The following is a 27,814-nucleotide window of genomic DNA, read 5'->3' on the forward strand; positions in this document are numbered from 1 at the left end:
GATTTCTAATAGGTGAAAAATACTGTCAAATGTTTTTATAAAGTTTTTAGTTCTGTTTGGAGATTCTTTTAACACAGTGAAAGTAAATTAATTTACCTTAAAAAGCACTAGAAGTTATTTAGACAGTCATATGGCTATAATGTTACTTAAAACACATATTAATACATCTAATAACTACATTTAGAAAATTATTTATTAGAGTTTACTAATCATATAAACATGGGATGTTATTATCACTTTAGAGCCATTTTAAAGTAATTATAAATGCAAACCTCAGTAAGAAGCAAACATTCAAGGGAAAGGGCCTAGTATTAAGGACAGAAGAGACAAGAGAGGAACTAACAGCTGCACAGATGAATTAAGGAACTAAAATATAAGTCTTTACCTTGAAACCTAACTTGACTAAATCATGTCGTTTTAGGGCAGCATGAGTACAGGTCATGGCAATGATTTTGGCTTCTTTCACCAAAAGGTATTTAGATCTGTCGAGTCCACTTCGAAGCAGTTCAGAGGCTCTGAATTCCTATGGGAGTGGGGAAACAACGAGACACTTGTTTTAGGAAAATCATGCACACGTTCAATAATCCAGTTTATGAGACTTTATCTGCAAGCTTAATATAAACATCTCGGTGGCGCCAGTGGTAAAGAAGCTGCCTGCCAATGCAGGTAAGACGTGAGATGTTTGATCCCTGGGTTGAGAAGAGCCCCTGGAGGAGGTCATGGCAACCCACTCCAGTATTCTTGCCTGGAGAACCCCATGGACAGAGGAGCCTGGTGGGCTGCAGTCTCTAGGCTTAGAGAGTCAGACACAGCTTAGCAGCAGCAGCATAAACTAAGCCTATCATCCAACTCGGTGAGCGTGAGTCTGAGCAAGCTCTGGGAGCTGGTGAAGGACAGGGAAGCCTGGCGCGCTGCAGTCCATGGGGTCGCAAAGAGTCGGACACAACTGAGTGACTGAACTGAACTGATAGAACAACAACTCTGTCCATGATTCATAAGTTACTAATTAAGTTCAAATAATAACTGATATTAAAGCTACAATTTGGGCTGTTTTTTTATATAAGGTAAAATATTTACTGTGTCAACAAGAATACTGCATATCGATCACCCTGGTACCTCCAGGAAAATAGACACTATGTCAAGCATTCATAATGAAAGGAATTTATTGCAAGGAACCCGTTTATGCAGGTGATGGAGGAGTAGAAAAGCCAACCAACGAATGGTGATGTAACCCAGAGATTGGCAACAGCAGAATATTATGACCATCCGTAGGCTAGGAAGGATAAAAAGGAAGAAGTGTTACCTAAGCCCAGAAACTGAGGTATCAATATAAAGCTGGAACAGCAGTGGACCAGGTCAGCTGAAACTGGAGTCATGTAAGGGATGAAACCCCAGGCAGAGAGAGCTGGTGGTGAAAAACCCTGGCTTCCTTCTTTCCTCTATTTTTGCCACATTTCTCATTGGCTAAACCCAGCCAGAAGTCAGCTGACATGAGAGGCTGGGAAATCAAGACTCCAAGGACCAGTCCCAGCCCAGACCATGGCAGAGGATCCCAGAGCAGAGTAGGGGAATCAACAATAGATGGATGTAAGGAGTAAACGAGCCATGCAGAGTACCTAATATCAAGCTTTATCAAGTCTGAACATTATGTCATTCTTATGTCAGACTTTTAAACATTTGTTTTGGTTTATTTATTTTTAAATAATTAAAGTATCACAGGCACAGGTGGAGGTACCCTGTATTTCCTTCTTCCTACTGTCTCCCCAGACAGCTATTATTATAAATTATATGCTTTTATCCTTTTATATTATACTATTTATGTAATCATAAGTATACCACAACACTGTTCTGCAGGTTTTACAATTTTATTCATCATTATCATATTACATATATACTACATATGTGTATACATTATATATTTATTATTTTGTACCGACCATTCATCCGTTTCTACCCACCTACTCACACCATGCGTCAGTGTTTACTGAATACTTACTATCTGCCGGATATTGCTGTAGGAAGTAGGGATAAAATCATATCTAAAAGGTACGAAGACTTTTAAAAAGAGACAATCTTTGCCCTTTTAATCTGAAGTAATCCTAAACCTTCTGAGAGGAACGTTAGTCTGAAATGTGGTCCTTTTACACTATTGCTGTAGTCTTCCAGGGATGTTTCCAATAAGGAATGAGAAAACCAGGAAGCATCCCAGGAGCCCTGGGTTCCAAACATTCTTCTCTGTCCCCTGTGTATGGTCGTGATTCTTATTTCACCTTAATAATCAGGACCATCTTGGGTAACACAGCAACCTCACTTTTTGCCCACAAGTCAAAGGCATAAAGAATTTAGAATAGCCAAATTCTGAATGAAGGAGCTATTGCTAAATCTCCTAAAGAAAGCATTCCTTTCTTAAATACTAAGACTTTCACACCAGAAAAAAAAAATGGTGATTCAATTCATATCATAATTTTTACTTATTTCTTCAACCAGAACAATACATGCTTCCAATAATTCCACTTAAAAGTAATAATCTTGTTTGCTAGATTTGAATATTCTACTTACTTAAAATTAAAAAAAAAAAAACAGCTAAGCTTAAAACCTTTAAAAGAAAGTAAGAAGAACTTGAGAATCCTTACCTCAAGCTGAGTAAAGATTTTCTTAATATGCCTAAAACATCCTTCAGCAATTTCCATGTCTTCTTCATAAGATCGGCCTTTAAAAATGGGTTGTGGGGCATTTGCAAAGTACTCATGAAATGGGAAGAAACTGGAGACTTCAGTAATATCTGGCATCGTGTTACTTTTATTTTTCACTTTGCTGATATACTCTTCCCAACGAGACATCACCTGTAAGAAAAAGAGACTTGAGGTTAAATTGGTCAGCACTTATGTTTCAGATGGACTTCCCTGGTGGCTCAGTGGGAGAGAATCTGCCTGACAATGCAGGAGACTTGGATTGATCCCTAAGTCGGGAGGATCCCTTGGAGAAGGAAATGACAACCCACTCCAGTATTCTTGCCTGGAAAATCCCAAGGACAGAGGAGCCTGGCGGGCTACCGTCCATTGGGTTGCAAAGAGTTGGTGTCCAAATGACTGAGTGACTAAAAAACATTTTAAATAATAAAATAAAAAATGCGCTTAGTTTGGTCTTCTCTGGTGGTCCAGTAGGAAAAGGAAAAGAAAAGCAATCTTTGACCCAACCAGACTGTTTCTTACCCGTCACTGACAAACTGCTCTTCTTTTATAAAAGTAAACTTTAAGACTGTAGGGTAAAAAACCCTTAAATAAAACATGTACAGATGGGAAAGAACCCTAGAATTATCTCATGGAACTTTTTATCTCAGATGTTTCAGATTTCCCATGCATATTCAAAACAGTTTATGATCGATGATCCAAAAAGCCCTCTCTGAACAAAGAAATTCCTTATTTTCTCACTATCTCAGTTTCTTTCCATATATGGTTAAGTCCAGCTCTAGTAGCTTTTTAATCAATTTAGCACTTGTCAATCCTTCTCCGAGACCTTCAAGATGTTTTGAATTCTCTTTAGTATACATATAAAAAACTTCTGGTTAAGCTGACTATGTATTTGAAAGCTCATTTTATGACTTTTGGATATAGATAGTTTAAATATATGTTGGAGTAAATGTTAACTATGACCCTACTCAGTTCCTACTTAATTTTTGTAATTCTCTCAGTTTTTCTGTTATAACTTCAGTGTTTCTCAAACAGTGGTCCTTAGGCAGAATATCTGAGAAGCTAAATAAAAATGTAGATTCCTGGATATCATGTCATATTAAAAGAAAGTCTCTGGGGACAGAGCTTGAGAATTTTCCTTTTCAACAATTTTCCTAATGTGATTACTGTGTGTTGAAAATTGTTGATGTACACTGTGAGGCCTCCAGTTCATATTTTTCAAATTTATTACTTAGGCCTCAATAATTTATATGTTATTTCTACCACTATTAAAAGTAGTTTTCACTAAGAGCCTGGTGACTTTTATCTTGTGACAAACATGCACTTAAACATGATCATTACTCCATTATTCAAAGTTCTTAAGAGTCTAAAATGAAGATAACTTTGCAACATCAAGCATATGTCCCATGTTTCATAAGGAACCATGAAATACACTCATTTTGAATGGACTCAACTGGTTTATCAGTTTATAATGAGCATAAACTTTTTTTCATATACATTTAAAAATTTCAACACTGTGATTTATGCCTAAAATATATAAGTAGCATTAGTACAAAGAGAACAAATAGAGTTATACAAAAATCTTCATTTGATGTTCAATCCATTTAAAATTGCTAGTAAACCAAGTAAGTATGAAAATCTTATTTTTATTCATTTTATTTGGCTGTCTATTTCTCATTAATTTTCAACCCCCAAAATTAACCCTAACAAAAGCAAAAACATACCTCTAAACTGAAGTCAAAGAATTTTTAACTTAAACTCCTTACTTTGAAATCAATTCTATAACAAAATGTATTTTTGGAAATTTAAACAGAAAATATGCTTTTCTTTATTCCTTGATTAACATGCCTATTAAAAGTAAGTTAAAAAACTGCATCTGTTACCACTGGGTAGCTAGACTATTTAGTTATATTTCTATAGTAATGAAAAAAAGTGAAAAAATAAAAAAGAGAGACTAGAAACTTTTTCAATAACAAAAAAGGAGAAGAAAAAAATTTAAAAGTAGCAACACTGGCCTTTCACTGAATGAGTCATCAAGTAAAGTTATTTAGCAAAGAAAATTGAAGACAATAGGAGACAAAACATTTAACATCCACAAATATAACTCTGGCAACAGTATATATTTTAATCTACTCAAAAAAATAATTTTCAAGAAAGAGTTTCCAGAACCCATCCCAGTTTCTAAATAAAGAGTATATTCCAATAAAGTATGATTTAAATATCTTTAATCTCTTATACCTGATACAAGAAGAAATAGCCTGCAGTTTCACAAGTGTATGAAGCATCTCCTGGAACCCCTAGACTCTTCTGCAATCGTTTGACTTCTTCTAAAAGTTCTATTCTTCGAGCTAGGACATAATTAACTCTTCCATACCTAAAAATTTCGATTAAGCAAAAAAGCAAAATTATATTATGAAGAGACTTTCAAGGAAACTGTCAGCAAAATATTTAAGAAAATTATTAACGGAAATAATAAATGAGCAAAGAAAATAAAAGGTAGAAAACATAGTTTATATTTACTAAGTAGCATTGGTATAAAATAACTCAAGTGGTAGGTCTTTAGTTATTTTATGCCAAAGTTACTTAAAATCTACCGATGGATCAAGGATGATGTGCAAATGTGTTGGTGGTCTGTGAGAAAGGAAAATTAACTATATTACTAAACACCTTTAGTTCAGCTATCTTTTCTTTCTTCTTCATAAAAAGATCGTCACAAAGAAGAAAACACTATAGTATATTCAAGTGCTAGTTCATCTCATAACAAACCAGAATATAGTTTACAAACTGGCTACTCTGAATATCACTATCATAAAAGTAGGTTAGCTCTAAAACTTCTGAAATGTAATTTCAAAATTTATTTGCTTATTCTTTGGCATTGAACACAGTTTGGCATCTGGACCAAATAGGTTCATAAATATTTGCTCAATTTGTAAGAAAACTGAAATTTGGAGAGTACCTGGCCCAAAGACAGGTAGTTAAGAAAAACAAGTGGAACCAGAACTAGATCCCAAAGCCTGTGCAAATTCTTTCTACCATAACAAAGTGCCTGCTACGATTCCTCACCACCAAAAAAAAAAAACAGAAAAAAGCAGCAACAGTATACAATGGAATCCTATGTAATATTTGCTGAAGTATTCTATAAATCTAAAACTATATTAAAAAGTCTGAACTAATTTTAAAAAGGGAAAGCAATGTACAGGAATACTTCATTTTATTGGGCTTCACTTTACTGTACTTTGCAGATACTGTATTTTTTTCAAATTGAAGGTTTGTGGCAACACTGCATTTAACAAGTCTATCACTGTCATTTTTTTCCAACAGCATTTGCTGTCTGTATCAAATTTTGGAGATTCTTGAACTATTTCAAACATTTTCATTATTATTATATTTGTTATCTGTGTTCTGTGATCTCTGATATTATCATTGTAACCACTTTGGGGTGCCACAAATCATACCCATATAAGATGGCAAACTTAACTGATGAATGAGCATGTTCTGACTACGTGTTCTGCCCCATCAACTGGTTATTCCCCCATCTTTTTAATTATGACAAAGAGAAAAATGAAATAATTGCACAATCAAATACACACACATTACTAATAAGGCCTGGAGCTTGACTTACCCATCAGAAAGCAAAAAGAGTTTTTCCTCAAGAAAATTGGTAGCACCAGAAATCACTTTTTAAAAATTCTACTTCTTTTCTATTATAATATTCTCTAAAAACTATAAATTATGCTGCAATACACTTATAATTACTGTACTTAGCACTTCATCAGCCTGTATACATTCACTGAAATCTGAATTAGCAGACTTTTAGAGTTGAGTCCACTTGTGTAAGTTAGGTTTAACAAGAAGAAATACCCATGGGAAGAATTCAGAAGCATTACCAGCTGTTCAAAAATTAAGAATCCAGAGCCCCAAGTAACTTAATGTGTGTTGATCTTGCCCTTTGACTTTTTAGAAGCTAAAAAATATTTGGTGAGCTCTTTAACATAAGAACTCAAAATAAATGCAATGTGGTAATTTAATACTCTTTTAGTTCTTTTGATGTCTATAATCAATTTAGTAATGATTACAAAAGTAATGTTCAATAGCCAAAGGCTGTATTAATTATGTACAGCTGTTAATTATGTCTATGTCAGAAATCAAGCTTTAAAAACTAGTTTAATTATAAATAAAACAAGCTGTTTTTTATACAGCAACTTTGAAGGAAAAATCAAAATACTAAAAGCAGAAGAAATCTGACTTGTAAAATTTAGTCACTTTATGTCACATTAACATAAAGTCCAGCTAAACTGGCAATAAATTCCTGAAATAATACTTAACAACTCCAAAGCTTATACTATCACTAATCTCCAGTTGCATTTTGTTAAGTGAATCTACCTAATAGATGCCCAGATTATATGAAATTAAATGTCTAGATGAAATGTAAAATGGAATTGTGTAAAGTTGTATAGTTTGGGTTTGGCAATGTTGACTTCAGTAAACTAAAGCAAATGGAAATCTGCAACTTAAAAAAGATGAACAAGATAACTCTTTTCACTGAAATAACCATATGTTTGAGGGGGAAAATGCCATAAACATGTAGAACTGGAGCAGAGGGAGATCATGACCGGACTTTGGGGTCAACCTAGTATACCCATGTTGCTGCTGCTAAGTCGCTTCAATCGTGTCCAACTCTGCGACCCCATTGAGGGCAGCCCACCAAGCTCCCCCGTCCCTGGGACTCTCCAGGCAAGAACACTGGAGTGGGTTGCCAGTTCCTTCTCTGATGCATGAAAGTGAAAAGTGAAAGTGAAGTGCTCAGTCATGTCCGACTCCTAGCAACCCCATGGACTGCAGCCTACCAGGCTCCTCCGTCCTATGTAGGTTACGCTAAAACCCTTCAGAATTCAGTTGGGTTATTCACTGCTCTCTTTCCTGTTGCTTTTTTCTTTATTAAAGAAAAAGAGGAGAAGGTTAAAAATTCTTCACATACTGTTTCAAAACTCATCCCCATTTGCTCACCTGCTGAAATCTTTCTCAGTCTCCAGCTCTTCTTCTCCATGACCAAGACGCAGGAGGTGGCGCTCGTCAATGTCTAAAGCCATGATTTTCTCAAACAACTGGTTCAGGGCCTGGAGAATAAAAAAATGAATGAGTGAGTTTTAAAGAATCAGTAGGCTCCTTTAAAAGTAACAAAAACTAACAATCACAAGGGTAGAAATGAATGAGTATTGCCCAGTCAGATAAGAATCAAAGTCTAAACACAGAAGGAAACTTATTAGGCCATTTATAATTTAAACGAAATAGTGTTTTTATTGATTTGTGATAATGCAATATATGTATGTGTAGTCAAATAATAACTAGAAATCATAAAAAGTCATCTATCTATTACATCTCTGATAATTTATGAAAAGAGAAGGCTTTGGCTCAGTTTCTATTTCCCTCAAGTAGTAATAATTACTAAAATAATTAACAAACACATCAAATTTCACTTAACAAAATTTCTATGAGTTGCAGAAAACTGGAAGGGTTTTGTGGTTAGAGAAGGCCTCCCAGGTGTGTTGATAGAAGGCATCAAGAGGACCACAGAGAGGAAACCAAAGTACAATACTCAAATCTTAGGCTGAGGGTCTAAATTAGCTCTTGACACAACAGGGGGCAGAGCACTATTTGCAAACTGTTCTGATGAAAGACATACCCATGAAATGTTCATCTTTGGGGCTTCCTGAAATCCTAGTACTTGTTATCTGAACATCTGTAGTCACAAGGTTTTGTAGAAAGGCAAGCGTTTCATTGCATGTAAAGAAATACTAATAAAAATGACATTTAAAGATTAGCCCCCACTCAAATTCTCTGAATTTAACACTAGTCTAGCCCTGACCATGAAGTCAATATCCAGTCTTGTAAACATCCAAGCTATAAAGTATACAGCTATCTTTTACTACCAAAATTCTAGCAATTAGAGCTCAGAAACTGATGAGATAAACAAAATTATCTGAAAAAATAATTCACACTATCCAAACTCTTAATATTCTCCATCTAAAACTTGAGATACAATAGATCAGACCACATGGCATTAGCCACTATTTAAACCTTCTCTATCTAAACTTATGAACCACATAGATTTAGAGGGCAAAAAATACTCGCACATGGCAATCTCAGAAAAAACTGTAAGATTTCATCATAAATTAAAGCAATGTTGGAGAATGGCTTGAATCACATATTCAAACCAAGATCTGGTATACAAACTCTGAAAAATAAACAATTTACATTAAAGAGGATGATTTGATTATCAAAGGATCAAGGATGTCTTTGGCTATTTTTGCAAAATAACATCATCTCTAAAACAGTGCTACATAAGTCAGGCATAAGTAGAGGATACTACAGAAAGTCATTTTCCAGTTATGACAAAATTTGTTTAAAAAAAAAAACCAGTATGTTAAAACAACACATGGATAATATCTTACTCATTCTAAGAAGATGAAAATAGGTAAAATTATTACAGACTAAATTTCATTAAACAGAAGAAAGAAAAAGTCATAGTTTGCTTCTTTTATCAAGATAAAGCCTGATTACACTCTCCCCTGCACAATTTTAGTATACCATGCCAGTAACTTACAAACACTAAAGATAAGAAAACAGAGGGAATGAATTGGATGGACAGTTAATAGTTTTAAAATTCTGGGATTAAAAGTTGATGAATAACAGAATTAATAACACTGAGCATTTAAAAAACCCAGTGCTTCTTCATAGACCAGTTTTTTTTTTTAAAAAAAAACTAGTGAACTGAAAGCACTGTTTTTAATATGTATTCAGAGAAAACAAGTACCTTGGGCACGGACTACCGTGCAAGTTTCACAACATGTTTCAGAAGATTCTGAGAGGTGTCTGTCACATTTTACATGAGAATTAATAAATATTACTTGCTCTTCCTTATTTCTATGACAGCTTTAGAATAAATACCCTGGCACACATATAGATGTAAAGATCATTTTGTTTTTCTTGTTTTAGCTATTTATAAAAGGTCAGTTGTTCAGTCGTGTCCAACTCTTTGTGACCCCATGGACAGTAGCCTGCCAGGCTTGTCTGTCCATGGGATTCTCCAGGCAAGAATACTGGAGTGGGTTGCCATTCCCTTCCCTAGGGAATCCTCCTGACTCGGGGATTGCAGCTGGGTCTTCCACATTGCAGGCAGATTCTTTACCATCTGAGCCACCAGGAAGCCCCAGCTATTTATAAATGTTTTATGTATTGGACCAGCAACCTAAAACAGTCCACCCATATTCGTATGTATACTTCATAAGAACTTAAAATTCAATCCAGTGTCAATATGATATAGGTTTAGTCTTTTAGGAATATCCATTCTAGTAGCAGAAAAATACTACTAGTAAGGGGTAATGGTTTTAAAGTAAAAGCTCTAAAGAACAGAAGATGGGGGAAAAAGTCAATTACCACGTATCCAAATATTCCTCTCAGCTTTTCCGCATGTGGACTGCCTCTATTAGAATGGTCTGGTCATGACCAGTGATACTCCAAGATTAACTCAACAACAAACACTATGCTCATCATCCTTTCCTGGTATTCTGTGTGCCCATAATCAGGTTATCGTATAAGCAGAAATCTACACTGTGCTTCCATGCATCTCTGTTCCCTATATGCACACCCACTTCACACAAGCACGTGCACACATGAGCGCACATGCACACACACACTCCCTTTTTCTTACCTGATTGGAATGAGTAACAATCAGAGTCCTCTGCTCTGGGAAATTGTGGTAGATGTTGGATATAATCTGAACTGCCACATCTGTTTTTCCCGTACCTGGTGGACCCACAACCTAAAAAGCAGATGAACACATAGCAAACCACTGAATTACCACATTGTTAGAAAAAGAAAATTTTAAACCTGAAAGATGAAACAAGTTAAAAAATTTGCTAGGTAAGTTCAATGCAACATGAAGAAGGTAAGAGTTAGTACACTTGAAGATGAATCAATAGAAATCAGCCATCCTGAATAAAAAGCAGAAAAAAATATTCACGACCTCATGAATCCATGGAGCAATATTAAAAAGTCTGATATCCTTGAAGTTCTAGCGAGGGAAAAGTAAACAGCGTAGAAAAGTATTTAAAGAAATAACAGCTGGAAATTTCTCAAATCTGGCAAAAGACATAAATCAACAGATACAAGAAGCTCACTGAAGCATAAACAGAATAATACCAAAGAAATCTAAGACCAGACATACAATAATTAAATGGTTGGAATCTAAAGACAAAAAAAAATCTTAATAGTAACTAGAGAAAAATGATATATTACATATAGCAAAAAGACATTTCAGATGAATGTGTACTTCTCATCAGAACCACGGAAACCAAAAGGAAGTGGAATCACATTTTTAAAGGGCTGAAAAGAGAAAACTATCAATGAAAATTCTATGTCCAGGGAAAAACATTTTAAAGAATGCAAATGAATTAGAGAGACTCTCAGAAGAAGGAATACAAAGGTTAATTCATTGTTAGCTGATCTGTTCTTCATATCGGTAAAAGAAATTCTTCAGACAAGGGAAATGACACCGGGGAATTCCATGGTGGTTCAGTGTTTAGGACTCTGCGCTTCTGCTACTGGGGGCCTGGGTTCAATCCCTGGTCAGGGAAGTAAGATCCCACATGCTACACAGCGGGAAAAAAATTAAAAAAGGAAATGATACCAGAGGATACTTGAGATATCAGGAATAAAGGATAAATGGTAAATGTAGTAGACTACTCTTCTCCTCTGGAGTTCTTTAAAATATGTATGATGTCTGTAATAAAAAATTTTAATATTGTGTGATAGTATTTTCAATGTATTTACAGGTAAAATATATGACAGCTACAACATAAAATGGGAAGGTAAAGGGACTTATATGGAAGCAAGGATCCTCCATTCAATTTAAGAGACAAAATATTGATTCTAAGTAGGCTGTGAAAAGGTAAGTATGTATATAATAGTTCTCTAGAGTAGCCATTAAGAAAAATTATAAAGGAGATATAAACAAAATAGATAAGTAGAAATGAAACACTAAAAGCTATCGAAATAACTCAGAAAAAGGCAGGAAAAGGGAAATAGGAATACACAAAAAGGGAGCAATCGTAGAAAAGAAATAATAAAACGGGAGGCCTAAATCCAAACACATCAATGAGAACATTAAATGTAAATGGACTGAACACACCAATTAAAAGCAGAGACTTCAGAATAGAGGGAAAACACCATGCCCAAACATATGCTGTCTACAAGAAACTCACTTCAAATGTAACAGGTAGGTTAGAAGTGAAAGGACAGTAAAAGATGTGTCATGTAAACACTAATCAAAAGAAAACTGCACTGGCTTTATTAATATCAAAGTAGGCTTTAGAGCAAAGAAAGTTACCAGTGGTGAAGACAGACACACATGACAAAAGCATTAATTCACCAATAAGACACAACAACCCTGGAAGGGTACGTACATCTCCATAACGCTTTAAGACACATGAAGCAAAAACTAACAGAACTGAACAGAGAAGCAAATTCACAATTGCAGCTGGAGACTTCAATAATCCTCTCTCAAGGAAGAGAAGTAGTGAACAATAGCAACAACCAAATGGCGTACATAGGACACTCCACTCAAGGCAACAGAGCACATATTCAAGTGCACATGGAATATTCACCAACAGGTCATGTCCTGGGCCATAAAACAAACCTTAATAAGTTAAAAAAAAAAATTAGAAAGTATTTAATATGCTCTCTGACCAGGAAACCAGTAACTAGAAGACAACAGGAAAATCTCCAAATACCTGGAAATTAAACACACTTCTAAATCAGTGTCAACAGAACTGTTCTGCAAACAGCCAGCAAATAAACACTTTATGCATTGTGGCAGCATAAAAATGGCAGCACATAAACGGCCATAGTTCGGTTCTAAAGAAATATTTTTTATGGACATTGAAATGGGTAGTATCCAATGACATGAGATGCCACAATTACTTATACACACTTAATTCAATTGGGTTTCTGTGCTTAAAAATGGAATATACTCTGAAAATCTGATGCCTACTTCTAGTCTGAATCCATTTAAGAACTAGTAGAACAGTAATTCTCTTACCATAGTCAGCCCAGGCTGCATTCCAGCACGGATGGCCTCTATCTGTGTATGAGTGAACTGAATTGTATTACTGCAAATAAGAGTTGATAAGAAATTGGTTAAACAAAGGTGGATGATGCTAGTAAGAATTTAGACAATGAGATGTCTGAACATTTGCTCTGTATTTGTCCCTGGTCTCCCAATCTCTTCTTCCTCCCATCCGACCCCTTTTTGTGGCTATGCGTGTGCAGCAGAAAGTACATAAAGACATACTCTTTTAAAACATTTTAAATGTACAGTACAATATTGCTAACTATAAGCACAAGCAGATCACGTGACTGACCCAGTCTATTCTGATTTTCTTTACCTCTGCCCCTCCCCAGACCAATTAAAACGGAATGAATATTGTGGAAAAAAAAGACTACAGTTATTTTTCAATATGGTTAGCCCAGATCTTATCTGTAGTGTCAAAGTACTGGTTTCCCATCTAATACCAAACACAGTGCCACTTTATTACTCATGACACACATGCACAAGAGTAGCTGCTAAATGTAACACGTGGTCATGAAGTAAGAACCTGTGGTCACATTCAGGAAGACTGCTAATATCTCTTTTCCATAGTACCTGAAAATGTTTCTTTTTGAAATATTATTACACAATGGTCAAAAATGTCTGAACTATTGAGTCAACTAACAGAAGAAAAGTAAAGAGGGTCCAGAATCAGAAGTTTCTTAAAATTTTCAAAAAATCAGAAAAACTTTCAAATATTACTAATCCATGTGAAATAGCAAACTATTATCTAACATTATAATTAGCAGAGGCAGTGAAATTACCGTTTGGGTTGGTTGTAAGGATAAGGACCTCTATTAGGAATAACATGAGGTTCAACAATCAAAGTTTTTGCCTCCTCAGTGTCTTCATCTTCCCCATCAACATCTTTCCGCTTCTTCCCCTTTCCACTTCTTACTGGAAAAGTTATCCTACAAAACCAAAACCTTCGTTTATTTTCACAATTAACAACAATTTGCCAAGTACCTGTCTCATTCATGACATTGTACAGAGGACAATCATGAGCAAGAATCATTTATGGTTTTAAAGGAACTTATTCTCTCTGCATATAAATTTCAAAAAAGTAGACTTAAAAGCACTGAAATGTGGTTAAGGGTATTTAGATTAAGAAAAAAGCCATCTGATTAAGGGAGAATCAAAGAAGAAACATTTATCTAATTTTTTTTTCTATAGGAAATAACGTTTTTTTAACTGGGATAATATTCATATAAAAGTCACCATTTTAAAAGGTTCAATTCAATGGGTTTTAGTACATTCACAATGTTGTACAGTCATCACTGCTCTCTAATGCCAGAATATTTTCATCACGCCAAAGGAAACTCCCTGTCAATTAAGCAGTCACTCTGTATTCCAACTCAAACCTAACTTCTGGGAATCAGTCTACTTTCTGTCTTTATATCAGACTATTCCGGTCATTTTGTGTAAACAGAATCATATAGTATTTGTTCTCTTCTGTCTAGCTTCTTCACTTAGCATAATGTTTACATAAGAAAATTTACATACTTAGAGCATATTTCCTGTAAAGTGCTTTACACATTGTCCTTCATTTAATCAGAAAAGGCTTTATGGGAAAGCTAGTATCTAAAATAAATTTCAAAAAACATTCCAGGAAGAAACAAATAGCCAGTTCTACAGAAGTGTAGGATTCAGTAGAGAAAATAAGGCTAGAGAGAAAGACTGGCACCTTGTTATGACACTTCTGGAATATCAAGCCTTTAAGGCAGAAGTTCTTAGCCTGGGGTCAAGGATATCCCAGGAAGCAACTCCCCATAGGTACCTGGTGGAAAGTCAATGAAAACTCTTAAGATTAAACTAAAAAATTAATTCTCTATTTGTACTTTTTCCAGTCTTTGTTCACATTCTGGAAAAAAAAACAGATTAAAAAAAAGCTAAGAACCAAAGAAGCTAAGAAGTCAGTTTCTAGTCAGACAATGCAATTACTCTGGCAGGAGGCATCATACAATGGATTTAAGAAAGGCGACAAGAGGCAGGAAAGACACTACCATTGCAAAGACGGAAAGTGCTGAGGGTTTAGAGATTAGGGAAGTATGGAGGGAGACTCGGTTTGAGAATTTAAAAGGGTACATGTTTTTAATATGTATAATTATTATATTTATATTTAATGGTTAATTAAAACCTATATGTTCTAATTCGCAACTAAGAAAGTGATTAAGTCCTTTGCTAACATCCCAGGTATACTGAGTGCTTCGCCACTAGCTCGTATGATGGAATTCATGAAGCACTCAGTACTTCAGGTACTCTGTTCTTTTTTTTACTTAAACTAATCCAAAGCTCCTTTAATTCTGAGTATAACAATATTATTAATATTTAAAATTGTGAAAGCAAATAGGGTTAAAAGAAAAAAAGGATTTTTTCCTAAAAAGCACGAGTTCAGAATCACATGGCTCTTTATATTAATTAGGACTTATTTCTTCAGTCAAATGCTACAAATATATCAATATAATACTTTTCAAACTGATCGCTTGTAAGACAAAGGCTACTTTTACTCTGCTCTTAAAATAGCTACTACACAAAGAATTAGAAATAGTCAAATAAAATAAATTTATCCCAGTGATTATATGGGGAAGGTGAAAACTACCCAAACAAAATCTAGATGTGATACTTAAAACTTATTTTAGCTACAGTCCTGATGGTCTCACTGAGAATGACTACAGAAAGCTTGGAAAGGAGTATATCCAGTTTTGACTTTACCTGAAAGGGGGTATCTGTAGAGCTGGGTCATCCACAGTTACTTTAACATTATGACCAGGAAAGCTGGTTTTTAAATGTTCAATGGAGAGAAACGTATCATTGAAATCAAGGGTGGCAATCTGATTGGGCATTTTGGAATAATGTGCACTACTCGGATCCCCGTAACCTAAAATGATGTCGTGCAGCCAGTCAGGGACCACACAATCAGTGTTCATCAGGTTCCGGATCGTCTCCAGCACAGCCTGTCAGTAGGAGGACAAAAACGGATTTGTCAAGAAGACATCTCAAACATTTGCACTTCAGTGGAATGTAGAGCTGGCTGCACTAATCCAGAATTCCCAAGTGTTTCAAGGCAAGAAGCTATTTTCTGCTGACAGGTGCTTGGCTAGACTGAATCAACAGCTATATTTCCAGCTGATACCATACACGGAGTTAAACAAAAGACCAAACTTAGCAAGAACAGTTTATCCATTAGGGGATCATTTAGACAGAATGTCATAGATGAGTTTATCGCTTGACTTCTCTTGAGTAGGATGAAAATTTGATCAGTTCTACACAATGGCAAGAAAACATTACAGAACAAACCCTTGAAAAAAAAGTTTCCTCTTAGAAATTCCTGGCGTTTCCTCTACCTTATAGCCTATAGTTCCTCATTACTGAGACCACACACAACCAGAAGCACTTTAATGTGCGCCTTGATGGTGAAATGCACCACAATTGAGAAATACTAAAATTAGCACTGCTAGAGACAAGAAATAAAAAATAAACGAACAACGATAAAAATGAAATGTCTGAATTTCAGAATGAAACAATTAGGGCTACAATAAGAGGTCCCTGTAATAGTTAATATATACATTGTCAGAAGTAATTACTAAAAGTCAAGGCGGATTCTTAGACTTTCCAATAATTATTTCAACAAAGTGATCTATGCAACATACGAAAATCAGAAGGTTAGCCAATTAATTTCAAAGAATAACAAAACCAGACATTTTTATATTATAAATGCTATACATCCAACGAGATAATGAGATAACAAGATAGTGTCTTATTTTCTTGCACTAACCTCTACCTAAAATTCTCTTAGTCTCATCAAAAGACAAAATAAGATTTAGTAAATAAATTTATTTCAGATTTAATCTATAAGTTAATAACTTAAGAGGCTTGTTTAAAATCAAAAGCAGTGATCATGATTTTAAATCTTTTTAAACCTAGTATCTGTGTAGTTATGTCTTAAAAGTTATTTAAATGAAGACACAATACTTTTAATTATATAGCCCACAAATTACCTTAAAGTTATTTTCTTTTGGTTTTCTTCTCATTATTACATTGAAAGTTTCATACACATCTTCTGCTCCATTTTGTATAGTATTGGTCATATCTTGTTGATACTGATTTGGATCCAAAAACACTCTAAAAGTCCTTGATTCTCCTCTAAGACTGGGTCTGGGTTCAGGTCCTAGACATTTTTTTTTAAAGTTTGTTAAATGAAATATACACGTTTCAAATATCAAAGTAAGTTAGCAATATTCCTTTTCTAGAAATGATGAGTAAAGTATTCAGACTTAACTGCAAGCCATTCCTCCAACTAGAATGACTTCCACTCATCCATTTCAAATTCCAAGCTGAAAAGATTTTCTCCTTTCTCTAAACTGTTACTATTTCTTCCCAGAACAATCCTGTGATGTTGAAGCCCTCAACTAGAATAGGCGCCTTACAAGTCAAAGAACTTAATTTGAGTCAGTTACTCCTAGCTCCTTCTGTGTGTGTGTGAAGATGTTAGTTGCTCAGCTGTGTCCAACTCTTCCTGCGACCCCATGGACTGTAGCCTGTGAGGTTCCTCTTGCAGGCAAGAATATGGGAGTGGGTTGCCATTTCCTTCTCCAGGGGATCTTCCTGACCCAGTGATTGAATCTGGGTTTCCTCCACTGCAGGCAGATTCTTTACTGTCTGAGCCACCAAGGAATCCCCAAGGAGATGTTTCTAAATAGGGTTATGCTGGCATCTTGGGCAAGATAATTCCTTCTAGAAGACAGTTCTGCTTAGGTACTTAACATCCCTGGCCCCATCCATCAAACATTAACAGCTGACCATCGCTTCCCTACCCCAGTCATATGACATCACAGATACCACCACGTATTTTAAATCACAGGACAGTGTTGTTTCCATTTATGAGCCACTGCTATCATGAATCAGATCAGTGAAACTTACAAAGGAAAAATTAGGAAAATGTATCAGTGAACTATAGGAGGTATTCAGAGGTCTTTAAAAGCAATAAAGTATCATAAAAGGAAGAGTTTTAAATATAGGCATTTCAAAAGAGCCTGCCCAAAATCTAATACAGAAGTCCAGAAACCATATTATTTACCTCTAAAACTGGGTGGTAGGTACTCTACACATTTCTATATATATAAAATCCTTTGTGCTGATTTAGTATATAAAACAACTAAAAAACTACCTAGGATGCACAAAGGCAAAGAAATTTATCATTACGTATACATACACTTTCAAGAATAAAAATCCTCATACCGTCTTCAATGACACGCCCTTTATCATCTAGCATGCCCTGGATTTCACAGCCTCTGACGTAAACTAGGCCAACCTGCTCAATAAAAGGTCTTCTTCGGTCAAACTTGGTGCCATAAGGTTTTGTGGGACGCACAGTAATTAAAAAGCATACATCATGCTTCCGAAGGCCTAGTAAAACATCAAACACATTATCATTTATTAGAATGCTGCTGCTTTCTGTCTTCCATTGGTAAATTCTCTTTTATCTTTGGAAAAGATATAAAAAACATTTAACATAGCAGAGATGATCAATGATTATATTTACTTTGTAACACAATTATAGATTTCCTCTACCTTTAATACTCAATGTTTGACAGCAATAATTAAATAAAAGTTTCTCTTTATATTAAAATGAGAAAATTTATGCCATATATACGTTACTGGATAACTCCTCTAGATCATGTTACAACTCCAAAATTAGATGTTTGTCATCTTTCTTATTTCTAACATTCTTAATAAGTAACCAAAAATATGGCTGGCATCTATATCATATTTAGCAGGTTTCTAACATCAGTTTAAACTATCCATCAGTGTCATTTCAACAATGGTCTAACTGCATTTCACCAGAATAGGTCAACCCTAGAATAATTCATCAAGGCATGAAAGCATTGTTTACAGACAGCATCTTGAGGAGACAGCCAAATATATGTTGCTTCAGTTGACAAATACTGAAATTTTCATAAGCAAATGTCAAGAAACAGGCGACTTGTGCCAAAGTCCATAGTTTCCCCTTCATTAGCTCAAATAATGGATTTTAAATAAGATTCCCAGCTCTATTAAAAGCAAACATACTGGAAGATGAGGGATTTTTATTTAGACCACACAGCATGTAATGCTACATGTCATTTTTTTTTCTCATTCATTTTTTATTAGTTATTGTATAGTATGAATGCAAATATAAACATTTTGCTTGCTCATAACCTTGGTAACAAGATAAACAACTCAATCAAATCAGCAAATGTGAGTGTGGCTAATACCACTAGCACCATTCTGGTGGCTTCAATACGGAATATGGTTCAAGTGTGCTAGAAATAATAACTGACTCATAACAATGAATTGATTGCTTATTTCCCAACAATTTCTAGGCAATGAAGCAGGAGAACAATGAAAACAAAGGGGAAATGATCTACTATGTGAGTTGCACTGCCTATATAACTTCTGATGCACACAACTCATTGAAACCTCCAAGTCTTAGAGTCAAACAGTTGGGCCTGAGAAGTAATTTTGTCTCTACCAATGTCACTTTTTTGCTTCACAAAGGGATACTGTGGGATGTCTCAGTCTACATTAAAAATACTTGTATTACAATAATCTCAACTCTTTCAACCATTTGCATTTACTCCATCCTGGCTCTGTCTTCTAGATATTTCAGTTTCATTAATTCTGTTTCTGTAATTTTAAATGGGGTAATGGAGAAGAGAATGACCTGAGCTTCATCCTTTCTTGAAGAGACAATGATCTTTTATAGTATTTAGCTTCATTTACGCAAAACTTTTGTTTTTTATAGGACAATGCTCATTACTGTTTACAGAACTTCTCTCTCATTTTTTATTTGGTTGCTCTATCTGGAACCAATAAAGGGCCTGCATTTTGGCTCTGGCTTCCCAGAAAATACTCTTCTACCCACCATGCCCCTGTTGGGGTCCCAACTCCCAGGCACCACGTGAGCTCCGCCTCCTGCCAGATCAGCATTAGACCCTCATAGGTGTGAACCTCACTGTGGTGAATGTTCCTTATGAGAATCTAATGCCTGACGATCTGATTCTGCATTATGGTGAGTCGTATAATTATTTCACTATATACCAGAGTGTAATAATAATAGAAACAAAGTACACAATAAATGTTATGCACTTGAATCATCCCCAAACCATCCCCCTACTACCATTCATGGAATACTGTCTTCCACGAAACCTGTCTCTGGTGCCAAAAAGACTGGGGACCACCGCCCCAAATAAATCACTCATCCCACAATACCCTATTGTTTCCTATCTTGCCCATCAAAATTTACCCATTCTATTTCTCATCTGCCAGAGATCCATTAAAAAAAAAAAAATAAGATGACTTGATGGCCTTCGGATTAGCAGTCTCCAAAGTAATGGAAGTAAGGGGTTCCCAAGGGGTTTGGGGTAAAGAACCCCTTTTCCCCTTTAACATCATAATGAGAGCTTGTCTATATATCTCTACAAAGGGTCTTTGTTTCCCCTCAAGTTTTATTTCCAGGTATCACTAGTACTTCGAGGGGTAGCCAATAAGTTACTTCAGTTCATTACCCACTATGTAAAACAGTATTTATCTTAATACCTCCTCAAGCTCTAAGGAGAATAAATATAAGACCTTCCTCAGCAACTGAATGCCTCTCTCACAGTTGAGCAATAACAAAAGTATACATTATTTTAGATGTGAAATGTGCCAGATTGGAACAGTTTTGAGGGATACAGGAGTCATAAAAACAATCTGTCACAAACTCTACCCACTATTGTGGCCATTTGTTAAACATCTGGCCAGCTTTGTTGTTGGATTCCTTCAAAATTACTTGACAAATGTATCATGCAGTCCCTAAAGTTACAAACAGCTGTATCGAGAGCAGTGATTTCTGAAAACTGATCCATTAAGGGACTATTCCTTTCCTTCTGGCAAGCCACAAGGGTAGGAGGAGGTAAAGCCCACCAGCTCCAGTTTCTCCTAACAGGGTAGTGAGAGCTGTCACAGACAGCTGGGAATAGAAAAATGCCAATTTAAATCAGTTTACAAGCCATTTCTGACACATTTTAACATTTAAAATGCTCTCCTCTCAGCTCTGCCAACTGCAATTTTTAAAACACTCTGATATGCATGCTATTTTATGCTTTTTAGTAAAGTATTAAGGTTATTTAATTATTAGTCTGTATAATCCTTGGTGTTTTTACTAGTAATAATTATAAATCAATTGTCATTTTTTAAGCCAAACTTTAAGGATAAAATTTAGTACACTTCAAAGGGCAATATTTAGTATATGTGGTTTCACTAATGCTCTAAGCAAAAGTCTATAAAGTAAAAGACAAAAGATAACCAGTTCTTGAAATACAAAATTACCTTCCCATTCATCTTTGATGTGATCTCTGACATTCAGATTGATGGTGACATCCGCACGAACTCGGGTTGGCCAGTTTTCGCCTATGTTGGGCTTAGCAACCTCAACCACAGTGAAGGCCACAATGGGCTGGGCCATTCGCGCCCAGCCACCAAACACTACACCGCCATACTCTGATTGCCTAAAAAGCAGAAGCAGGTGATCACTCAAACAGGAAATGACTTTGCCCAACTTTCGGACAAGTTAAACCAGTAACTAAATTACACGTTTAGCTAGTATTTAAGCTCTGACAATAATATGGAAATCTTCAGAAAAACATGTAATTTATATATGTAAGAGCTGAGCCGTTCTGTTAAAGAATAAAATTATCCAGCATTCAGTTTTATATTTTTGCCCTCTCCCCCTCTTTAGATAGTTGCTCAGCTGTATCCAACTCTGTGAGCCCATGGACTGTGGCCTGCCAGGCTCCTCTGTCCATGGAATTCTCCGGGCAAGAACACTGGGATGGGTAGCCATTTCCTTCTCCAGGGAATCTTCCTGATCCGGGAATTAAAGCCAGGTCTCTCACAGTGCAGGCAGATTCTTTACCATCTGAGCCATCAGGGAATATTTCTAAAAGCTGTTTCAAAATGTTTTAGAACAAATTAGACAAAAAAACTAAAGACAAGCAAATGATATCTATGCAAAAGCTTTCTTTAGGGGAAATATGTAAGATATTGAAAAGCTATTGCCATGAATGGGAGTGTGGGGAATAATCAAGCTAGGTCTAATAGCGAGAACCACTAACATGCAAATACTCATTATTTCTTCTTATATTAGTGCTTTAGCTTTTACACTAAATAGTGTATTTGGGAACTTTGTAATATTAAAAACTGCAGCAACACTCCAAAATTGGAAAGTACTGCCTAAAACAACATGCTTACCAAGACAAAGAAAATCAATATCCTAAGGCTTTTGTAAATAACAAAAAATTGCAAAACTACATGACATCAGAGTGAAACTAATTAAAAATAAAGTTTGCTATTCCAATGACTTGGTAAGTACTGACACAATTTCTAAAGGCAATGTGTGTGTGTGTTAGTTGCTCAGGCATGTTCGACTTGGCGATCTCATGGACTAGCCCTCCAGGCTCCTGTCTGTGGAATTCTCCAGGCAAGAATATCACAGCAGATTGCCATTCCCTTCTCCAGGGGATCTTCCAGACTCAGGAATTGAACCTGGGTGTCCTGCATTTTAGGCAGATGCTTTACCATCTGAGCCACCAAGGAAGCCCCCTAAAAAGGCATTACCTTGAGTATAAAAGCTTCTGTAATAATTTTCTATCACCTTCTCCATTCTTTACAACTTTACTTTAATATAGCTGATAGACCATAAAATTCATTCATTGTAAATGTGTAATTCAGTAATTTTCAGTAGATTTATAAAGTTGTTCATCCATCACCACAATTCAATTATAGAACATTTTCATCATGCTTTAAAAGATATCCCTCAACCCACTTGCAGTCAATCCTGTTCCGACTCCCAAGCAACCACTAATCTACTCTCTCCAATTCCTTCCCTCTTTATAAAATCTACCTGCAACATGAGGTATTAAAAAAGTACAGCTTTCTGACCCTCGTAAGCACATCCTCTTACACTGCTCAGTAGCTTCAACAGGCTGAAAAGATGATAAGAACTGTGCAATGAGTAAAAATGCCTCTACTACTTTTCCTCCTTAAAGACAGGAAACAGAAAGAAGACCCACCCTTCTAGATCTCATTGGTTTTAACAGTTTTCAATGATGGGCAGAAAAATAAATTTTTCAAAATTTAGAAAAACTTATTATCAGAAGTTATCTCCAAAAAGACATATGTTCTACTCGCAGAAAATAATGTAAGCTAAAAAAATTACTTTATTAATAGACCATAAGAACTCTAAGTATTATTGCTTTATTTGGCATTTAAGTAAAGTGTAAGTCCATTCTGCTTGATGAACTGCTAGCTATGAAGTCCCTACTTTGCAAAATGATCAAAATTTGGTCCAGAATCTGAACATATTAAGTGCAAGGTAGCCATAAATTGTAAGGCAGCTTTCTGATTAAGCACTCCCCCGGGGTCCAAACAATGGGCAGTGATTTCACCAAAGCTGTGGGCAGAGATGATCAGCCAGAGGGTATACAAATTATACAGTGCTGGCCTGCCCACTGACTCAACTGATTATTAAGTCAAAAATACTTTATGCTGTGTTTTATAGTCTCACCCAGAATAACTTTCCACATAATAATTAATTAAAAAATAGAACTGTGTATGAAATAAAATATGGAAGTGAAAAAAAAAGGATCATAATCACAGAGTCCATGCAGTTCTCTGTAATTAGTCAGGAGAGAGGCCTGGAAGATACCTGAATCAGTTCACATTTAAAACATATTAAGCTTTTCACAAAGAATGCAGCATAATTGTATATATATATGTCTGCATGGTGTGACACTAATGTGATGAAAATTCATTTTACAGAATTCTTTTACTCATTTTCAGTCATTTGTGATATGCAACTTATCACCAGTAATAATTTCATACTTCAAATGAAACAGTGAATGAAGGGCATTTACCCAAAGTCAGTCAAGTCTGAAAAGCAAAACTAATCTTCACAGATCTTATAATGCAGAACTGCCTACAACAGAATGAAAGGCTTTTCTTAAGCTAAAGGAGTTCCAGACGTAAGCTAGCAGGTGGAAAGTCGAGTTTGCGCCAGAAAAGTTCCTCAAATAACAGAACCTACTCAACAGGCCCTAAAAGTGAGGGCTGACGATTCCGTTTCTTCAGGGCAACCTATGGAGGGAGGGCCAGGGAAGACTTTCAATATTCGGCTCTGTGCCATGTTCAGCTATGCCCCTCATCTCCTGCCAGGTCCTTTAGAGAGGCTGACCGAGACTAGTGGTGACAGCCGCCAGAGCAGTTGGGGCAACAGAACACCCCTTTATCACCAGCCTCTCGCAGGACGTAAACTGCCCTGCCGAGTACACGCCCGCTGGCCAGCCCATCCCCTTCCCTCTTTACCCTTCAACTATCGCCCGACTTATTCGCACTCCCACCCCACCTCCCAGAGCAGTGATCTCTCCTGCCTTTCCCTCAGTCTCACTCCCAAGTACCCAGAAACATATTTTCTATTTTAGTATTTTGGATATATCTAATTCACATTGAAGAATTTCTCAAAGAGTAAATATTTCATATTTTAAAGTGCATCTTCACGCCAGATGTATTATTTCTAAATACGTGTGAGGTTTCTGACAGAAGTATGTCAGTCACTGTTTGCATCTCTTTGTTGCGAGTGGAACCAATTTACTAACCATGGCTTCATCCTGCTGACACTATCCTCGATGTCTTGCCTAATCTCATAAGTTGATTCTAGGCGGAAGAGATTGAAGTTCCTTAGAAGGTAGTCATGAAGAGTCAAAAACTGCAAATTCAACTTGGGAAGAGCAAGACAACCTGAAAAGGAAAATAACATCCATACTGAATTTTTTTTTTTCTTAATCAGACATCTGCTTTATATATATAAAAAAAAGGCACCACAAATTTGTTAAGAATCTAATTTAACAGTGTTTAAAATACAGCGTATTTGAAAAGGTCTTATTTTTGTTTCCATATAGAAACTGAAACCAAGTTAACAAATGCCAAATATTAAGATTGAGAATAAAGGATGTATTTCATTAATACACGTAATCTGTACATCTATGACTCATATGCAAACAGTGCTTCTAAATAGTGCTTAAAGATACCTAAAAGAACTGACACAAGGGTTCTAAAAAATTCTTTCCTTACCACCTAATTTACATTTGGCAAATCTCAAAGTAAATAATGCTACTATAAACATAGCCCATGACCAAATTTACCAAGGAAACTGAATTAGCATATTATATTATATAACTCTATCTTCAGTGATCACCACTGTGTTCTGAACCTTTGCCTTTCTGATAGAATTTAAGGATAAGGCATTGACTTTATGTTATTCCTGGAGTTCTTTCCTTTCTCTGACAACTATTAGTGAATAATATTCTTTCTATTACCCTCATGTAACACTATTTACCTTGGATAATAAATAACCAAGCACTCAGCACCTACATCAAAAGGCCAAAAAAGAAGAACCCCAAAATACATTTCCAATGACATAACTAAAGTTACATTTATAGCATTATTAGGTCTCCTTAAAACACAGCTTTATGGGCACATTTTATACAGCATGATGTGTGCGCGTGTGCGCGCACACACACACACACACACACACACACACACCACTATTCATTAGGGAACGCTTAAGTTTAATAAAAATTCTTAATGCTAAGCATTCAAAACACTGAATAGTTTCTAGCTTCTACAGTTGCACCTGAGGGTACCAGAAAATTACCCTAATGTATGAAGAGTAAATCATGAGAAACGCTGGGCTGGATGAAGCACAAGCTGGAATCAAGATTGCTGAGAGAAATATCAATAACCTCAGGTATGCAGATGGCACCACCCTTATGGCAGAAAGTAAAGAGGAACTAAAGAGCTACTTGATGAAAGTGAAAGAGGAGAGTGAAAGAGTTGGCTTAAAACTCAACATTTACAAAATGAAGATCACGGCATCTGGTCCCATCACTTCATGGCAAATAGATGGGGAAACAGTGGAAACAGTGACAGACTTTACTTTTTTGAGCTCCAAAATCATCGCAGATGGTGACTGCAGCCCTGAAATTAAAAGACGCTTGTTCTTTGGAAGAAAAATTATGACCAACCTAGAGAGCATATTAAAATGCAGAGATATTACTTTGCCAACAAAGTAATAGTCAAATAGTCCGTCTAGTCAAAGCTATGGCTTTTCCAGTAGTCATGTATGGATGTGAGAGTTGGACTATAAAGAGCTGAGCACCAAAGAATTGATACTTTTGAACTGTGGTGTTGGAGAAGACTCTTGAGGGTCCCTTGGACTGCAAGGAGATCCAACCAGTCCATCCTAAAGGAAATCAGTCCTGAATATTCATTGGAATTCACTCACATTCAGCTGAAGCTGAAACTCCAATACTTTGGTCATCTAATGCAAAGAACTGACTCATTTGAAAAGATCCTATGCTGGGAAAGATTGAAGGCAGGAGAAGGGGATGACAGAGGATGAGATGGTCAGATGGCATCACCGACTCAATGGACATGAGTTTGAGTAAACTCCGGGAGTTGGTGATGGACAGGGAGGCCTGGTGTGCTGCAGTCCATGGGGTTGCAAAGAGTCGGACACGACTGAGCAACTGAACTGAACTGACTGATACAGCAAATAGAAGTATGTTCAGGTACATATGATGACTTCTACACTAACTTTCACGTTACATCTGAATGCTGTACTTCATTATCATACCTTCCCCAGAATAGTATTCAGTTGGGACAATATTTTCATCCCATATGATCTTCTCAGTTGGATACAAAGGCATCTGGTTCAACTGCTGAATCTGAGAAATTCGACGCTCATGACGAGATACCTAAAAGAATCAAGTTTAGGATCAAAGTCAGAAACATCTTTTTTTAATCAAAATAACTTATTAAAAAATTCACCATGACATATGGAATGAGAAGTTTCACAATTTTCATAAAACTTAACAAGAGATGTTTTTTCCTTTTTCCACATTCTCCACAAATGAAATATGAAAGAGGTACTGATTAAGATGAACTTTGGAATTCGACAGATCTGAATTTAACTCCCAGCACCTCTACTTACGGGCTATGTAGATGCTGGGCAAGTTACTGCAAACTCCCTGATTTTAATTTCCTTTTCAATAAAACAGATTAACTCCCCTCTTAGGTTTCCTATAAAAATGAAATGGAATCCTGTAAAACAGTGTCAAAGAGCTTGGCACATGCCGAGACCTTAAAAAAGATAATGCTATAGCACATAGCACTCATTAATATAAGAACAAAATGGGAGCCCCAAGTCCTAGGCTATGGTTTTCATTCTTGTACTCACTGGTTAAACAATCTGGGTAAGTTTATTAATAACTTGGCTTCAGTATTCTTTGTAAAATGAGAAAGAGAGAGCTGGACTTAATGACCTCTATGTACCCCTCCATTATTAGTATTTTAGAGATCTATCTCAAATATAGAAATAAGTTTGTTACCTAGTTAAGAGATGCTAAAATAACATTTGAAAAACGTGCCACATTCTTTTCAGTAAAGATATTATTGTTGTAGAAAGGAAGATACCGTGCTATCATGTAAAGAATATGCATATCCTAACTTTTTAATTATAATTTGGTTGGATATTAGCAGAATTCAAAGCCTGGGAAAATGTTTTAAGAGAGGGAGAAATGAAAGATAATGATATAGCACTATAAATTTTTAAAACTGTTTTCTTTTCACATAACTATTTAAATTTTAAGGATGAAATTTTAGCTGTAAGACCCTATAAAGCATAGACAGGATCAATTTTATACTCAAACCAATTTTCCATTAGAAAGGTCCAGGAAAAATCCTCATTTCTTTCTATAGTAAGGATTTATTATTAATCTCCAAAACCTGACTTAACAGAGAAGATTTTACATTGTCAGAAAATAGGACAAGGAATTTTTAGAAAGGACTTTCAGTCAGAGACAATGAAAAGTGACTTGTAAGAAGGAAGGCAAAGAAAGTG

At 35.8% G+C, this 27,814-nt stretch overlaps 1 protein-coding gene across 1 annotated transcript in view; it reads right to left on the reverse strand.

Annotated features, from left to right (window-relative positions):
- AQR (aquarius intron-binding spliceosomal factor) overlaps positions 1 to 27,814 on the reverse strand; it is a 90,236-nt gene that overhangs the window by 27,523 nt on the left and 34,899 nt on the right. The window contains exons 15-27 of the mRNA XM_065940161.1: positions 26,549 to 26,669; positions 24,510 to 24,651; positions 21,187 to 21,365; positions 18,076 to 18,243; positions 16,836 to 17,005; positions 15,550 to 15,791; positions 13,602 to 13,748; positions 12,790 to 12,859; positions 10,402 to 10,512; positions 7,698 to 7,807; positions 4,929 to 5,064; positions 2,634 to 2,843; positions 386 to 523 (exon numbers count right to left, since the gene is read on the reverse strand). Coding sequence (XP_065796233.1) covers positions 386 to 523; positions 2,634 to 2,843; positions 4,929 to 5,064; positions 7,698 to 7,807; positions 10,402 to 10,512; positions 12,790 to 12,859; positions 13,602 to 13,748; positions 15,550 to 15,791; positions 16,836 to 17,005; positions 18,076 to 18,243; positions 21,187 to 21,365; positions 24,510 to 24,651; positions 26,549 to 26,669 — 1,944 coding nt within the window. The remainder of the gene's footprint in view (positions 1 to 385; positions 524 to 2,633; positions 2,844 to 4,928; positions 5,065 to 7,697; positions 7,808 to 10,401; positions 10,513 to 12,789; positions 12,860 to 13,601; positions 13,749 to 15,549; positions 15,792 to 16,835; positions 17,006 to 18,075; positions 18,244 to 21,186; positions 21,366 to 24,509; positions 24,652 to 26,548; positions 26,670 to 27,814) is intronic.

This window comes from Muntiacus reevesi, chromosome 7, assembly GCF_963930625.1.
Source record: "Muntiacus reevesi chromosome 7, mMunRee1.1, whole genome shotgun sequence".
Taxonomy (NCBI): domain Eukaryota; kingdom Metazoa; phylum Chordata; class Mammalia; order Artiodactyla; family Cervidae; genus Muntiacus; species Muntiacus reevesi.